Source organism: Mobula hypostoma, chromosome 3 (assembly GCF_963921235.1).
Source record: "Mobula hypostoma chromosome 3, sMobHyp1.1, whole genome shotgun sequence".
Lineage (NCBI taxonomy): Eukaryota > Metazoa > Chordata > Chondrichthyes > Myliobatiformes > Myliobatidae > Mobula > Mobula hypostoma.
This window is the reverse complement of record NC_086099.1, coordinates 183217993-183235828: the sequence shown is the minus strand read 5'-3', so window position 1 is coordinate 183235828 and position 17836 is coordinate 183217993. Positions and strand designations below refer to the sequence as shown.

General features: G+C 38.3%; 1 protein-coding gene across 7 annotated transcripts in view; it reads left to right on the top strand.

Annotated features, from left to right (window-relative positions):
• nebl (nebulette) overlaps positions 1–17836 on the top strand; it is a 309089-nt gene that overhangs the window by 198667 nt on the left and 92586 nt on the right. For 4 of the 7 annotated variants that reach the window (XM_063044218.1, XM_063044217.1, XM_063044219.1 and 1 more), the window contains exons 1-5: positions 9784–9940; positions 10027–10098; positions 10416–10520; positions 11451–11561; positions 14501–14611. The exons of 2 other annotated variants lie outside the window; for them this stretch is intronic. In XM_063044218.1, the coding sequence (XP_062900288.1) occupies positions 9890–9940; positions 10027–10098; positions 10416–10520; positions 11451–11561; positions 14501–14611 (450 nt within the window). In that variant the 5' untranslated portion in view covers positions 9784–9889. Of the gene's footprint in view, positions 1–6580; positions 6714–9783; positions 9941–10026; positions 10099–10415; positions 10521–11450; positions 11562–14500; positions 14612–17836 lie in introns of those variants that run through there. One more of the 7 variants, XM_063044216.1, reaches the window with a different exon arrangement.

Sequence of the window (17836 nt, the reverse complement as noted above, 5' to 3'; positions counted from 1 at the left end):
GGCCTGCATATTGAGTTTGGCAGCGTTCAGTTTCATTCTGCAGCAGTCTGATTACAAAGTTCCTTAAATAATGATTGCTGGAGTGTAAAGAGATTCACCACTTCCTTTTGAATTGTAAATTTAATTTCTGTGACAGATCAGAGGTATGCTGCTTCTAATCTTAAAAGACCACTTTTTATTTCCTCATGGAATTTTGGTTGCTTGCCAAATGTTAACGGCTAAAATGTGTCCAGTGCTGTCTGGAAACAGCTTGCTGTTTGACAATATGCATTTTGCTAAATCATTACCTCAAAGGGAAGATGAAACATCTTGAGGTGGATAATTTACATGTTAGTAGTGAACTTTAGTTGTACAGTAAACACAAATAAGTTGTATAGGTTATTTAAACCTTGTTATTTTTTACCCTACTGTTGGCAAATAAGAAACAGTGGGAGCACTCTGTGAATATTTATTGCGGGTTTTAACTTCTTGTTATTGACATTAGTCCAAGTTAAGTATCTCTAGGGGCAACCTGAGGCATTTGGATTCTTATGAAATGAATTTTGGACTATGAATTGCACTTCCTGTTAAAATATATGTACTGCATATCCAGATTTTTTATTTGAATTATGTGACATTGAGGTGACAATTCTCCACTTTAAAAGAGCATACCATGCTCATCTTTTAATGGAATTTAATAAGGAATTATAGTACATTTGTGTCCAATATGTAAGTAAGTCACACTGTACAACATTGAACTTAATGGTATCCGATATGTACGTTGCACTCAGTCATTTCTGATGGATGGACTGCATGGTTCACAAACCCAAGACCAGTTTCCTTAAACAGGCACTTGATTCCAAACTTTATTGGCCTGAGATTAGCAGGAGGACAGAAGAATTATTTCAGGGATGTTCTTAAAACTTCTTTGAGAAACTGGTAGAAAGACGCTATCCTCTTCAAAATTATCAATGCAACTGTCAAATCAAGCCTCCGGCAGCTTGTGGTTCCCCTTCTGATCTCAACAACCACTGCGGAACCCACGGATGTGGAGTGGAAGCAGGTCGTCCTCAATCCTGAGCTACTGGCCACGAAGGGAAGTGATCACGTTAGCACTCTGTGTCGGTGTGCCTAGCTGTCAGTCTTTCATAATGTGGAGCTACGTTTTTGATGCTCCTCGTGTCTTAGAAACATAGAAAATAGGTGCAGGAGTAGGCCATTCGGCACTTCGAGGCTGCACCGCCATTCAGTATGATCATGGCTGATCATCCAACTCAGAACCCTGTACCAGCCTTCCCTCCATACCCCCTGATCCCTTTAGCCACAAGGGCCATATCTAACTCCCTCTTAAATATAGCCTATGAACTGGCCTCAACTGTTTCCTGTGGCAGAGAATTCTACAGATTCACCACTCTCTGTGTGAAGAAGTCTTTCCTCATCTCGGTCCTAAAAGGCTTCCCCTTTATCCTCAAACTGTGACCCCTCGTTCTGGACTTCCCCAACATCGGGAACAATTTTCCTGCATCTAGCCTGTCCAATCCCTTTAGGATTTTATATGTTTCAATATGATCTCCCCTCAATCTTCTAAATTCCAACGAGTATAAGCCTAGTTGATCCAGTCTTTCATCATATGAAAGTCCTGCCATCCCAGGAATCAATCTGGTGAACCTTCTTTGTACTCCCTTTATGGCAAGAATATCTTTCCTCAGATGAGGGGACCAAAACTGCACCCAATACTCCAGGTGTGGTCTCACCAAGGCCTTGTACAACTTCAGTAGTACCTCCCTGCTCCTGTACTCAAATCCTCTTGCTATGAATGCCAGCATACCATTCGCCTTTTTCACCACCTGCTGTACCTGCATGCCCACTTTGAATGACTGGTGTATAATGACACCCAGGTCTCGTTGCACCTCCCCTTTTCCTAATTGGTCACCATTCAGATAATAATCTGTTTTCCTGTTTTTGCCACCAAAGTGGATAACTTCACATTTATCCACATTAAATTGCATCTGCCATGAATTTGCCCACTCACCTAACCTATCCAAGTCACCCTGCATCCTCTTAGCATCCTCCTCACAGCTAACACTGCCGCCCAGCTTCATGTCATCCGCAAACTTGGAGATGCTGCATTTAGTTCCCTCATCTAAGTCATTAAAATATATTGTAAACAACTGGGGTCCCAGCACTGAGCCTTACGGTACCCCACTAGTCACTGCCTGCCATTCCGAAAAGGTCCCATTTATTCCCACCGTTTGCTTCCTGTCAGCCAACCAATTCTCTGTCCACATCAATACCTTACCCCCAATACCGTGTGCTTTAAGTTTGCACACTAATCTCCTGTGTGGGACTTTAAGTTTGCACACTAATCTCCTGTGCAGACATTGTGCTTAGAGATCACCAGTGATTCAAAAGCTGCTTGTAAATTGTTCATAAGCTGCAAGGAATGGATAGGGATGTTTTCTATCATCAACAATATCCTTGAAGTAGCAGCCTTTATTGCAGAAAGAGAAAAAAATGACATTGACTTTGCAGTGTTATCACACTCTCAGTAATTTAATGCTTCCTTAGAAGTAAAGGTATCCCATGTGCATGAGTAGCATAGAAGTTAAAGAATATTTCAGCCCCCAGAGAAGAGCTGCAAATTTGGCACGGCCAGAAACTCAGAGAGAAATTGAGTTTTTGCATGGGAGAACAATAAAACTAGAAATGTGAAACAAATCCACAGAATTGTATAGCTTGTCATGTGGCATCTGTGGAGAGAGGAAACGAGTTAACACTTCAAGTCAGTGACCTTCAGAACGTTTGAAATGCCATTGACCTGAAAATTTCGCTTTGTTTCCTTTTCCACTGATGCTGCTTGATCTGCTGGGTACTTCCTATTTCTTTTAAAGAATGACTGCAATGTAGCACTGAAAGAATTATCGAACCATCACACCTCTAGATAGTTTGTAGACCACTTGCTGAAAGAAGTTCACATGGTTTAAGAAACAAAAAAAAGAGATTCTATATAGGCTGTTAAGTACAAAAAGCTTCAAATTTGATTTGGTTTGTAGGGTCACAACCTCACAGAACAGGCAACCAAAAAGGCCTAAGAATTCCAGACCTCATGACTCTCTAAATAAGAATAGCATCATGTGATTGCACGAGACTTGGTCAGTGTTGTAGATTTCCGATGCTTTCCTCTTTTGAAGAGACCAGATGCTGCACGTGCCAGAAGAAAGTACACACAGCAAAACTTTCAATTACAAACACAAGGCAACATATATAGGTGCTGTTTCTAATCCAGAAAACAAGTCAGTTCTCTCATTAAAAAAGATGTTGGTGCTTTGTTAGACCTCCACATAAATCATCTGCACTAGACAGTGGAGGCAAGATGTTCACACAGTAACCTGTAGGTTAGAATTTCCATGTCATTGCCACAGAGGTTGCTGAGCCGATGTAGCAAGAGAATCTGTGAACACATTTCCAGAGGATAGGCCAGCTCGGGAATATTTTCCAGTGTGGACTTAGTAACATAGTGGAGAAAACAAGGAGGCAACAATTAAACGTTGAATAGTGATTAGATCTAAAGTGATTCCAACTAAATAAAATCAGTCTAAGTCATCAGCCCAGTGAGTCAAAATGCAATCACCCTGGTCTGTAGTCTGGGAAGTTATTTTAAATAAGTGTCTATGTTGATGAGGTAATCACAGCAGAGACAGAGTTGAAGATTATGAAGTGATGTCTGATGGTGAATCTATTCCTGATTGTGATAATTAATCAACTGCTTTGAGGGGTATAAAAGTGTAGTGACACAAGCCAAGAAAATGCATGTTCTCTAAAACAAGAAATCAATAAAAAGCCATAGACCAGCTGAGGAGGTTTAGAATCAGATTTATCGTCACTAATGTACAAAGTGAACACAAAATAATCTGCAGATGCTGGGGTCAAAGCAACACTCACAACATGCTGGAGGAACTCAGCAGTTTGGGCAGCATCGGTGGAAACGATGAGTCAATGTTTTGGGCCGGAACCCTTCATCAGGACTGTAGAGGGAAGGAGCAGAGGCCCTATAAAGAAGGTGGGAGGAGGGTGGGAAGGAGAAGGCTGGTAGGTTCCAGGTGAAAAACCAGTAAGGGGAAAGATAAAGGGGTGGGGGAGGGGAAGCAGGGAGGTGATAGGCAGGAAAGGTGAAGAAGGAATAGGGGAAAACACAATGGGTAATAGAAGGAGGCAGAACCATGAGGGAGGCGATAGGCAGCTGGGGGAGGGGGCAGAGTGAAATAGGGATAGGGAAAGGGAGGGGGATGGAATTACCGGAAGTTGGAGAATTCTATGTTTATACCAAGGGGCTGGAGACTACCTAGACGGTATATGAGGTGTTGTTCCTCCAACCTGAGTTTAGCCTCATCATGGCAGTAGAGGAGGCCATGTATGGACATATCTGAATGAGAGTGGGAAGCAGAGTTGAAGTGGGTGGCTACTGGGAGATCCTGTCTGTTTTGGCGGACGGAGCGGAGGTGCTCGACGAAGCGGTCCCCCAATCTGCGTCGGGTTTCACCGATGTAGAGGAGGCCACACCGGGAGCACCGGATGCAATAGATGACCCCAACAGACTCATAAGTGAAGTGTTGCCTCACTTGGAAGTACTGTTTCGGGCCCTGAATGGTGGCAAGAGAGGAGGTGTAGGGACAGGTTGTTGTTTTGAGGCAGCAGTACAGTGCAAAGATATAAAAATCTATAACTTAGAGAGAAAAAAGGAACAACAAGTAGTGTTCCAAAATAAAACAAAACCTGCAGATGCAGAAAATCCAAGGAACACACACAAAATGCTGGAGGAACTCAGCAGGCCAGGCAGCATCTGTGGAAAATAGTGCAGTCAATACTTGCTGCCTGGCCTTCTGAGTTCCTCCAGCATTTTATGTGCGTGTAGCAAGTAGTGTTTATATTTTCATGGGCCATTCAGAAATCTGCTAGTAGAGGGGAAGAAGTTGTTCCTGAATCATTTAGTGTAGGTCTTCAGCCCCCTGTACTTCCTCCCTGATGGCAGTAATGAAAAGAAGGCAAGGCCTGGATGGTGAGGATCCTTAATGATGTATGCAACCTTGAGGCATTGCCTCTCGAAGATGCCCTTGATATTGGGGAGGCTTGTGCTCAGGACTACAACGCTCTGCAGCCTGTTGTAATCTTGTGTGTTGGAGCTTCCATACCAGGCTGTGATGCAGCCAGTCAGAATTTATATCTACAGTATATAAATTCGTAAGGGTCTGTGGTGACATACCAAATCTCTTCAAACTCTTAACAAAGTAGAGCTTCAGGTGTGCTTTCTTTCTTATTGCATCGGTGAGTTAGGTCGCTGAGGTAGATAGATTCTCTAAAATGTTGATGCTCAGGAGCTTGAAACTGCTCAACCTTTCCACTGCTGGCCCCTCAATGAAGACTGGTGTGTCTTCTCCTGATTTCCCCTTCCTGAAGTCCACAATCAGTTCCTTGTTCTTGCTGATATTGAGTGAGGTTGTTGCAACACCACTCCACCTGCCAGTGTATCTCACTAGCAGATGATTCTAATCAGCACCCTGAATCTATCATGAAGGTGAAGCATTTTCAGCCATTTTCAATGAGAGAAAGCGGTGTGCTTTATTGCATGTAAATAAGTTAACTGTGAAGGTGAACCTTACGGTTTTATACCGCATGCATACTTTCATAATAAATAATCTTTGAATCTTTGCCTTAATGAATTCCCTGTGCTGCAGAGCTTGACTCATTCCTGTTATGTGACTTTTCAAAGTAGTTGATTCATTGTCAACATAAGGAGTAGATTCATCATCAGGCTTAACTTCATTTAAATTTATCACGATATGCATGTGTGATGTAAGCACCACCAGTTGGTGTGCCTCGCAGTTAAGTATGCACTCCTTTGTTCTGAAGCCTCTTGCATCCTGTAGATATTTTATTTTGTTGATCAGCTGGCCCATCGATCTGAGAGTCATTGTAAAACATATTACAGGGTTGTTTTGCAAACTGAGCATGTGGCTTTAAAATTACTTGGTGTATGAAGCCCTTAATCGCACAGCCAAAACCACACAACTGTGGAAGTGGCACAGAGCATATTAATAATTGTCTCGAGAGTGGTTAAAGTACAGTGTTTCCTCAAATGTGCTATTGACATTTGGTATTTGACTTTTTAAATTATAAAAAGGCACAAAGATATGTGGAGCCTAGTGCGAAATAAAGACACTGCAGTGGTCTAGGTTATCCTCCCCGCTCATAATAACCAGAGCAATGATGAATCAGGCTTCCACCTCAGCTGTTTTTGTAAGTGACATTTATCCACAATTTTAATTGGATTTAAATGTTCCATTAAGTCAGCAATAACTTTGAAAACTGAAGAAAGTTACAGAGGAAAATGGAATTGGCACTGAGTTAGTTCAAACAACCAAATTAGCATGCTTGTCATGTAATTGAGATGCTTGATGATGTGACTAACCTCTGGCCGTGAAATGCATCCTATTTATCTTCATTGACCCAAATAAATTGTTAATATAATTTGTTATGCAAAAGCTGGTCTTCTCATACTTAAAAACCCTTCTGAATTCATCTTTTTTTGAATGAAAATGAAAAGAGCAGGCTTGGGGTCAGAAGCAGAATTCAACAGGAAGGAAGCAATATCAAACGAATGAGCTGTTTATGATGAATGCCAACATTTCGAAATGGCAATACATTACCATGGTGACATTGATAGATATACAAACAAGGTAAGATTTCAGCATGATTGTGACTGAGATTTTAGCTGCTAATGTAACTAAAATATGTTGCATTTCAGAACTGAGTTATGTTTGGGCTCCAGCTAACATTTTTGCTTACACTCCTGAATGAATTGCTATCACTTTGAGGTGTTTTTGCCAATATATACACAATTAATTTACTATAACCGATACCAAAAATGTTCTTTGTACAGAAAAAAAGAACTGCTTTAATTTAATACTTAAGCTGACTTGTCAACTTTAGAAGCTGATTTTAGGATGGGAATACTGAGCAATCTTCTTCATTCCACTTGAAAACTGTGAGTGCTCTATACCGCTCATGAAGTCACCAAAGTGTCTTTTATTCTCAGAGTCTGTTGCTAGTAGTTTTTAATGGCCCGCATTTTCAATCTTTTCCTTTTAACCAATTTCTTTTTATAGTTTCTTTAAACCAGCACGTTCTTCATGGAGGAAAAGGTGAAATTTTAAGGGAAAAAAAAGATGAGTCAGAGTTTTGCCTCAATTTGTCCCAGATGGTGTGTATCTTAGAAGGTTTCTGAAAATCATTTATCTGTTTTCCACCAGCTAACTCTGGTTGGACAGTATTTCAAAGAGGTTTTGTTCTATTATATTTAGTATAGTCAGTTCTTTCTCTTTCAGGCATTTGAACTTTCCCATCAGTTTTGCACTGTTCATATGATAATTTTGACCTCCTTCCCCACTGCAATTGCAGTTTTTAATGTAGAATTTGGGGTCATAATATATTATCCAGATTATGTTTGCTGAGAGTGTTACAAATATAGTTATCTAAGATGTTCGTGTGATTTGAAATAAAGAGTATGTAAATACAGATACACAGAAAAGAGGATGCAGCAATGAGCTTCACCCTAAACAGTGATTTAGGATGAGGTTTTCATCTTTTGAAAATGTTAGTACCATCTAACCATCCTGTTGCAATCTCCTTATCCTTCATTTCTTTAGCTATCCGGCTAACTTATTAAATCTGGACTGTATCTCTGTTATAAACACTATTGCATTTACTTAGGCATTCGGTAAGCTCACAACCTCCTGAGGATTTAAAAATAAATTCCCTTTATTTGTCTTTAACATTTTTCATTTAATTTTACTTCTTTATCCCCTTATTGGAGGGCCTTTATTCTGTAGAAATTGTCTGTTTTTATCCACTGTGCCTACTCTTACAGAATTTTAATGTCTGAAGCAATTTCTCCATATTTTTTTCTAGCAAGATCAGCTAGATTTTTAAGTTCTTCTTATTTGTGTTTCCCTAGAGCTGGCAGAATTAAGGTCACTCACTATTGGGCACTTCCAGTCATCTCAGTGGTCTTTCTTACATTTGGAGGTTAAACTGTAAGGTATATGCCAGGGGTTCCCAACCTTTTTTGCATCGCGGACTGGTTTAATATTGACAATATTCTTGCGGACCGGCCGACCGGAGGGGTGGGGGTGTTCAAGTAGGGTTAAACTCACCTCAACATGTCTTTTACAGTTAGGGTTGCCAACTTTCTCACTCCCAAATAAGGGACAAAAGTAGTAGTCAAATATGGGACACTCATGTTTACCCCGAGAAAGACTACCATGACCATGAAGCCTTGCGTGGGCACCTGTGTGCGCATGCATGACGTGCCGATTTTTTTTCTCCCCCACAAATCGGTTTGGCTTAATCTTCCCGACTACACTGTACATACATTATTTCTACTTTATATAGGCTGTGTATTTATCATATCATTCCTGCTTTTACTATATGTTAGTGTTATTTTAGGCTTTATGTGTTATTTGGTATAATTTGGTAGGTTATTTTTTGGGTCTGGGAATGCTCAAAAATTTTTTCCATATAAATTAATGGTAATTGCTTCTTTGCTTTATGCCATTTCTGCTTACGAACGGTTTCATAGGAATACTGTACCTTAGCGGGGGAAATACGGGACAAGGGTGGTCCCGTATGGGACAAACCAATTTAGCCCAATATACGGGATGTCCTGGCAAATATGGGACAGTTGGCAACCCTATGTTGCAGTTCAACAGTGCGTGACAGGGAATAAGGAAAAGTGCAGCTGACATATCATTCCTTTGTGGCCTGGTAGCGCATGCTTTGTGGCCCGGTGGTTGGAGACTGCTGGTATATGCCGGCATATACAGTAGACGTCATCCATTACATCTTGACTTTCATAATCAGTGGCACATCGTTTAAACTTAACATTGAATTAGCTTTTGTTTTATAGATCTTTATTCACATAGATTGCTATTCAAGATCCTGTGGACCTGAAAAGAATCAAGGTCTTGGCTTTCTTTAGTTTCCTTCTATGTCTTACTCGAGGTTTCATGTCACCCTTCACATCCCTAGCATAGCATTGTTAGGAACCACTCCCTCCACAACTTGTCGCCTCCTAAATTTCTCTGCTTGTCCTGCAGCAGGGGAGTAAGCAGAGGAATGGCTGTAGGCTGCTGGAAGTGTTCGAGGCCAGTCTTATTGCCTTGGGCCTTGTACAATGAAATGTTGCAATATGGGCTGCTTGCACGAAGGATGTTAGCTTACTGTGTCACCAGTTTTCTGTGCCTTTGCTGCCATGGAGCAACTTTTAGGCCTATAAATTTTGAAAGTGCATTCAAAGTTCTTCAGTTTAGTTGTCCATGATAAGTTGAATAAGGGAGAAGCTTGGAGACTTATTATTGTAATGCTGATTAAACAGGGTGAGCATACTTCTGACTTCTGCTTTGGACATGTTATCAGACCCACTGTGGATAAAGCTCTGCACAGAACAACACTTGTACCAAAGTAATGAAATTCCTCCGCAGTTTTACTTTGTAAGCAAGAAATAAATTATAACTTTTATTTCATCTACCAAACTTAATTATATCTTGCAAATTAATTTTTTTATGTTTTGCCTGTAGTGTATAAGCACAAGAAGAAACTGTAAGTTAAGCTTTTCAAGGTTATTATTTCCAAAGAGGAACATGACACTGTAGTTATATGGCAAGCTTTTGTAATCACTCTGTTAAATTCTTGAGATAAAGACTATGAACGCATCAAGTGCTTACTAAATTAGGATGTGCTCTTAAACCATCCTCCATGTAGTGGATGTTGGAAAAGAAGTTGAAAAACAGTTGCAGCTACTGAAGCATTTGTGGAAGTTTTTTGTTCTTTTTCATTCAGTTATTCTTTTTTTAAAATGAGAGTTCTTAACTCCACTGAAGAAGACAGAGAGGAGCAACTAGAAGAGGTTGAAAATATTTAAGATCTGTTCTATTACATTTTGCTAGTTATTCAAGGAAAAGAAAACTAGAATGTTTTGTTTGTTTTCCTCAGGCACTTAGTAGACCTATTGTGAAAGACAGGAGTATTGAATTTGCCCAGAAATGTAGTGACCAGATAAGTGATGTAAGTAACTAACATTGAAACACTGTCTTGATTTAGTACACAGAATTAACATTGTTAATTAGATGTGATATTAGTCTTAACCTCAAGCATCTGACTTTCACTTTGTGTAACAAAAGCCAAGATGGTTATTGAAATGGTTTCACATTATTTAGATAACTTCTAACATTCTGTATAAAATTGTCCATCTTAGTTTTTATTAATAGTGAATGTAACAAGTGGAATAATTTGCAAGGTGAATGGGATAGTGCATCTGTTAAAATGGATCTCTGTAAGGCTGTGAATGACTTTGCAGATTCAGTTGACCTATTTCTTTTTAGATTAAATACAAAGAACACTACATAAAGTCAAAAGGAAAGTATACATTTGTGCCAGATACACCTCATCAACAATGTATGAAAAATGCAAATATTCTTATGTCAGAGGTAAGCCATGTGATATTTCATTATAAGTTCATGCAAGGTAATGACATGTATGTTTAAATTGCTGGTACTTAAAGTAACTTAATAAATTTACGCTGGATTAAGAAAAACACATGCATGTTATGGGATTCTAGTATGTGATACCTTCTAATGGTGATCCTGTTACAGTTTGTGGGCAGTGAGAAGGAGTTAATTTGCGTGAGATTGACCAGTCTCACTAGAGAAGCATAAGACAGTGGCACCTACCTATCATATATCCATGGAAATTTGACTTTTGATCCAGAGGAATTTGGATTAACAATCTATGTTTCTGGCTATTAACTCACCACACTCACAGCAAAGTTTCTCAAAACTTCTGAGAAAAGTGGCCAGTCTGCCCACTGGCTTGATGGTCTAGTTGGAAAAGTGATTCACAAGCAATCCTTAAACATCGAAATTGCTGTTCAAACCCTGAAATGGTTCACCTACGTATGGAGCATTTAAAAGTGCTTCCTTTAGGTTAAAGATTTAAAAATTAGCTTTGCCACAGAATTGAACCTCGATCGCTGGTGCTGTAAAGCATTATGCTAACTGCTATACTGACATGCTGTGGAAATAGGATTTCCAAATAACACTTAAAATATGTATGGATGTGAAATCATTTTTGAAAAAGGATGATAAGCTGGAAAAGCAAAAATCATTTTCAAAAAATAAATACTTAGATAAAATTAATAATTTTAATGAAAGAGCATTGTTTCTGCTCTAATGAAATTATTAGCTTTCTGTCGTATGTTTGAGAAAATTTCATGATAATAAATTTGTTCACACAAATTTCCTGAAAACAGTTTTCTAGAAATAACTCTGTCTGTTAGTTTGCCTCCGGTTCTTTACATTTGGGTTGATCTGTATTAGTCTTTATTTTCAGTTGTACAACAGACTGTTTTGTACTTGCAGACCAAATACAAGGAACGTATGAAAAAGGAAAGTTCTAAGTGTTTGTATGCTCAGATGCCCGCCACTATCGAAACTGTATTTGCTAAAGAAGTTTCTCAGGTTCAGAGTAAGGTACGATGATAATAGACCCTTGCTAAGTACTCATTTAATCTTTAAAAAAAATCTTAATTCAACGTCACGAGAAGTGAAGATGTACTAATATGATGTCTTCAACCATCATCAGAATCGTAAAACAAATCGTTTATATCTATGGTTGCTCTCAGCATTGTAATTCAAAATATTTGGTAGAAACGTTGGCTTCATTCATGATTATCAAGTCCTGACGAAGGGTCTCGGCCTGAAACGTCGACTGCGCCTCTTCCTATAGATGCTGCTTGGCCTGCTGCGTTCACCAGCAACTTTGATGTATGTTGCTTGAATTTCCAGCATCTGCAGAATTCCTGTTGTTTATGATTATCAGCTGCTTGTTTGAGCCACTGTGCATTATAATTGATTAATGACACCATTATAATTGATTAATAACACTGAATATGGATGTTGAATATAATTGTTGGTCAGTATTTTGGTGTGCTTTAAGCACCAATAGCCAAAGGAAGAATCTTTCTTTATTTCTGATTGAAATACAGGTTGTGCATACCCGTTGTGTGTTATCTAAACCTAAATTGTCTTGCATCATTTTGGATTTCATAAAATAACACAAATATGTTTCAATTGCCTCAAAGGAATTGTGCCTTCACAATAGATTCAGCATGAGGAAGACACACAAAACGTTGGAGGAATTTAGCAGATTAAGCAGCCTCCACGGAGGGGAATTAAATAGTCAATGTTTCAGGCCAAGACCCTTCATCAGGACTGGAACTGAAGGGGCAGAAATCAGAATAAGAAGATAGGGGAAGGGAAGGCAAGCAGATCAAGCAGCATTGGCAGAGAGAGAAAGTTAATATTTAGGACACAGGACATAGGAAAGTACAGCACAGGATCAGGCCCTATAGCCTACCATGTCAGCAGCAATCATGATGCCAATCTAAGTATTCCTATTTGCCTGCACGTGGGCCTTGCCAGTTAATGTGTCTATCCAAATGCTGCTATTGTATCTGCATCTACTACTTTCCCTGCCAGCAGTCCCAGCCATTTATTGTCAACTTTCTTCTGAAAATGTAACACCTCACACTTATCTGGATTAATCTCCAGCCACCATTTTTCTGATTTCCATTCAAATCGTATCCTGCTTATCCTTAATTTTCCCACAGCTTCATCAGCTTCCATGTTGTCTGCAAACTTGCTAGTCAGATCACCTACATTTTGATCCAGATCATTTATATAGATCACAAATAATTAGGTGTCGGCACTAATTCTTGTGGAACTCAGTTGTAGAGGTCCACTACTACCCTCTGTCTTCTACAGCCAAGACAGAATGTAACCAACTTTAATCTTTTGGATCAGCCTCCCATGAGGGACCTTGTCAAATGTTTTTTTTCAAATCCATGTAGACAACATTCACTGCTCTACTCTCTTCAGTCACCTTTGTTACTTCCTCAAAGCATTCACTTGAATTTCTGAAACAGGACCTCCCCCACACAAAACTATACTGATAATTTTTAATAATTTCATGTTTTTTTTCAAAATGGGAGTATATCATGTCCTTAAGAATTTTATCCAATAATTTTCCTACTACTGATGTAAAGCTCACCAGCTGGTAATACCTGATTTGTCCTTACTATCCTACTTAAATAAATTAACAAAGTTGGTTATTCTCCAGTCTTCTGACATTGCACCTCTGGCTAAAGAAGATATTAAGTTCTCAGCCAAGGTGCAAACAATTTCCTTCCTTGCCTTCTTGATGGATAAGTTCCATCAAACCTTGGGAATTTATATACGTTAACGTTTTTCAGTAAATCCAACACTTCTTTCCAAACATCGACATGCCCTAAAAATATCAGCATACCCTCTCCCTGATCTTACTATTATCCATGTCTTTCTTGGTGAATTCTATTGGGATGTATTCATTTAGGTCTTCATTCAGTTCCTCTAGCTCCCTTATTTGTCATTGAGTGGATCTACCTTTTCTCAAGCTCTTTTCTTGCCTTTGATATATACTTTATACTTTTATACTTTATTGTCGCCAAACAATTGGTACTAGAATGTATAATCATCACAGTGATATTTGATTCTGCGCTTCACACTCCCTGGATTACAAATATTACATATTAAAAATAGTTAAAATTAGTAAATATTAAAATTTTAAATTATAAATCATAAATAGAAAATAGAAAAATGGAAAGTAAGGTAGTGCAAAAAAACCGAGAGTCAGGTCCGGATATTTGGATATATGTATAAAATGCTGTGGATTCCTCTACTAGCCAAGGACATGAACCCTTTTAATCCTGCTAGTTTCTTGTGTAATTTTTTTCCGGCTTCCTCAATGGTCGTTCAATTTTAGCTTCTGACATCTTACATATGCTCTCCTTTTTGTTTTGACTAAACCTACCCTATCTTGTCATCCAAGGTTCCCAAACCTTGCTACCCTTGTGCTTCACCCTCACAAGAACAGATTGGCTCTGAACTCTAATGAACTGTCATAGGTAGGTTGACCTATAATAGGTGATTCCAATCTACCCTCTCCAGTTCCTGCCTGATACTGTTGTAATTAGCTTTCTGCAATTTTGCACTTCCACACATGGACCTGTCTTATTTTATGCATAATATCTCAAAGCTTTTGGAATTATGATCACTATTCCCGAAATGCTTTGCAACTGAAACTTCAATCAGCTAGCAAGGCTGATTTCCCAGTACAAGATCTGGTATGATGTATTTAATGTTCATGTTAGTTAAGTTAGCCCTGCCTGTTCTTATTATTAGACTTGCTTGTCCTAATCTTCACTTTCTCAGTCTCTCCATCTGTTGACCCATGAAGTATCTGCAACTTGGTTGCATGCTGAATGTGATCTTAAAATATGTGAAATGGAAATAAATAATTTTTAATGCAATCATGATTGCTGTATTATAAATAACTAAAATGTTAATATAGTCTTTATTTTTCATGTTATTAGAAGCAATATAAACAAAAATATGATGCAGAGAAAGGAAAATCAAATTATTCCAATATGAAGGTGCTGCCAGATGTTAAACATGCAATGGAAGTCCATAAACGTCAAAGTGATGTAAGTTATATGTCTGTTTTTATCACTGTTAAGGAATGTTCATATGTTTCTCCAGCATTATTTCATCATAAACAGGAATAGTTCCAGTTTCTTACAAAAGTTAAAAATTATACCTGAAGACACAAGAGACTGCAGATGCTGGAATCTGGAACAAAATTAACTGCTGGATGAGCTCAGTGGGTCAAGCTGAATTTGTAGTGACAAAGTGATGATTGACAAACAGGCTGTGTCATTGCATCTGAACCTTGTTGCATGTTTCCTTGCACATTTGTTTCATAGCAAAGTTGCACACAATCTGTTTTGGATGATGAAATAGTTGGTTATGGGAAGAATGTTGGTTAAGCTGGAGGTATATTTTTGTGCTTAATTGTTACAAGAAGTTCATTATATGTGCTGTACTTGTGAAATGCTTCAATAACACTATCTCTGAAATGAACTTTTATAAGAATCAATAGTACTGAATTTCAGACAAAGTAAGTTGTGCTATTCATAAGATAGCACATGTTACACTGTTGATCAAAGGTAAATTTCTAGGGAGGTATCTTCAGCATCTTTCAGAACTTTCAGAATAGTTGGAGTTGAATTTTTAATATGCCATCCAAGAAGATAGCTTGTGACATTAAAGAAATAATTTCTTTGGCAATGTTTCAAAGGCTATAAGTGGAATTATATTAGTTGGTGCATGTTTAACATAAATCTTGTCGTATGTGTGATAGTGAATCTTGATAGAAGTATGTGGTTGGGTTTCTGAAGCAGTGTACTGCTCATCATGTTTCACTCAGCAAAAGTGGATTTTTCACATGCATGGTTTTTGGAAAGAATGCTGCACACACAAATTTTTAGGCCAATTTTAACTGAAAGCATCTCACATCTAATGAATTAATTTTGCTATAATGTAATTGGCCATTTTGTGCAACGGAACTTCTCATAATGGTGATGAGGTTGTGGCTATCAATCAAACAATGTTTTTTGAATATAATCAGAAGGTAGTTTGCAAACATCAAATGTACCCAGTATGTAGATGAGATCTTGCTTACCGTCTTGCTTTTATGGCTCACTACAACTCACTGACTATTTCACGCTGATTATTTAAAGAATGCTGAAGTCTGATAAATAGTTCATGTCATGAACATTGGCTTTTAAGTTCAGAGGCTTAATGTGCTCAGAATCAATAATACCAAAATGTCACCTTCACATTTTTCTCATTAGTACATCTGGATGAAAGTTTATACTGAGCCAGATTTTCTTCTGCTTAGCACTGGGACTAGGCAATCCAATATGATTATTTAAGGCAATAAATCCATTCATTATGTGGGTGTTATGGTTGGTGAGACAGCTGAAGGCTTTTGATTGTTTGCTAGTTGTTTGCTATTCACACTTCTATATTAATTAAGTTAACCTTCAGTTTATTTTAATAATTCCAGTTTTAGATCCTCCACAATGCAATAATCCTGCACTTGAGAGACAAATTGTAATGCATGTTGCAGCTGCTTCCAGTGATGAAAGATGAAGTGGATAAACACGTCTTCTGTCAGCTTTCCTGATTATTCACAAATGGAAAGTAACATACAGATATAGCTATTACAAACATATTACAGTCGATTTTGTGTACTCACTTTCAGAAAACAATTTAAATAAGAAAGCAGATACTAAAGATTTTAAATAAAAAAAACAAGATGTTTTAAAAACTTAAGCTAGACAAAGAGAAACAGTGAATGTTTTTGTTCTCAGACCCATAATTAGAACTGGGGAACAGTTCATGGCAGGCACTGTACCATATTACACAGATAGTACATTAGCAATACATCACACAGCAAAGAAGCTTAATCTGACTTACCTACCATATTACACAGATAGTACATTAGCAATACATCACACAGCAAAGAAGCTTAATCTGACTTACCTGCCAGAACATTGATTGTTGATGTTTGAAGATGTATGCAGCTGAACTAAATGTACAACATAAATAAATTTCTAATTAAAGGTTCCACTGGAACAGACATCGTAGAATTAGAAATTCTAGGATAATATAGAAGAGGTGGGGCAATAAATTGGGTACTGTGAGAGGTCAGCCAGAGCGCCAATTTGGTCGGTGTGTGGTCTACAGCAAGGTGGGGAGAAGATGTTACAATGTGTGTTAATAATATTTAAGAATTCTCCAGGACTCTGAGCTGGGGAGAGGGAGGGGTTAGAATCTTCATCAGCACTGTTCTGTTTTGATGGTATTGAGGGTGGGTAGGGAACGACTGTGACTTCTCTAACACTGCTAGGGGAATGGAGTAATTGAGAGATCTACAGCACTGATGAGGGAAAATTGTGGGAACTGGTACGGCTATGCAGTGATAGGAGGGGCTGGAAGCCAGGAGACTGTTTGGAAAGAGGTGTGGGGGAATTGCTGTTTGGTGTTTCAGGAGGCTTCCTTGAGACTGAGGTGTTGGTCTTCCAAATGAAAATTGCACAGGCAGTGACCTAAGTAAGTGTGTCCCTGTCTCATGTCAAGGATTGTCCAGTCAGAATTTCCAATAGATGCAAAACGATGAGAAAATTGTTGCTTTTATGCTTCACTTGTGGAAAATTCTGACTTTCAATTACATAATGTTTAAAATATTAGTGTTGTGCAATTGAATTTTTGGAGTGTGTATCATTCTGTGTAGCATACAGACTACAAGAAAAAAACTTATATTCACAGATGCCTCTTTCCCTTGAGCCCCAAGCATTCTTGATCAAATATTTTGCATAGATTATTTATAGATTGTAATTGCTCTAAACTTAGAAGGAATAGCATTACATAAAGTGGATGATGTTAAATTTGCGTCAACTTCTGCATTGTCTCCTTCCTTTTCTGTTAGCCTTCTCAGTAAAGGAGGCATTGGATAATATTGCAATTCTATGAGGAACACAGAGCCTAACTAGATAACTCTTCCAAAGACATGTTGGACAAGTGGTCTGCTATGCTACATTATTCTGTGACTAAAATCCTAATTGCAGCAATGCCCACTGAGACATTTTTTATATATAATATTTGTTAGTGGTGACTTCTGTTTAAAATTAGTACTATATAACTATAGCAATCTATTAGCAATTCTAATTGCTAAGGAGTTTGCAGTCAGAAAGCCATTGATTTCAATCTTGAAACAGTCATTTGATTCACTAGGGTCTTATGTGTTTGGGGTAAAAGGATACACAATTTGCTTTTAATTGGCAAAGCTATTACTTAAGATTTTG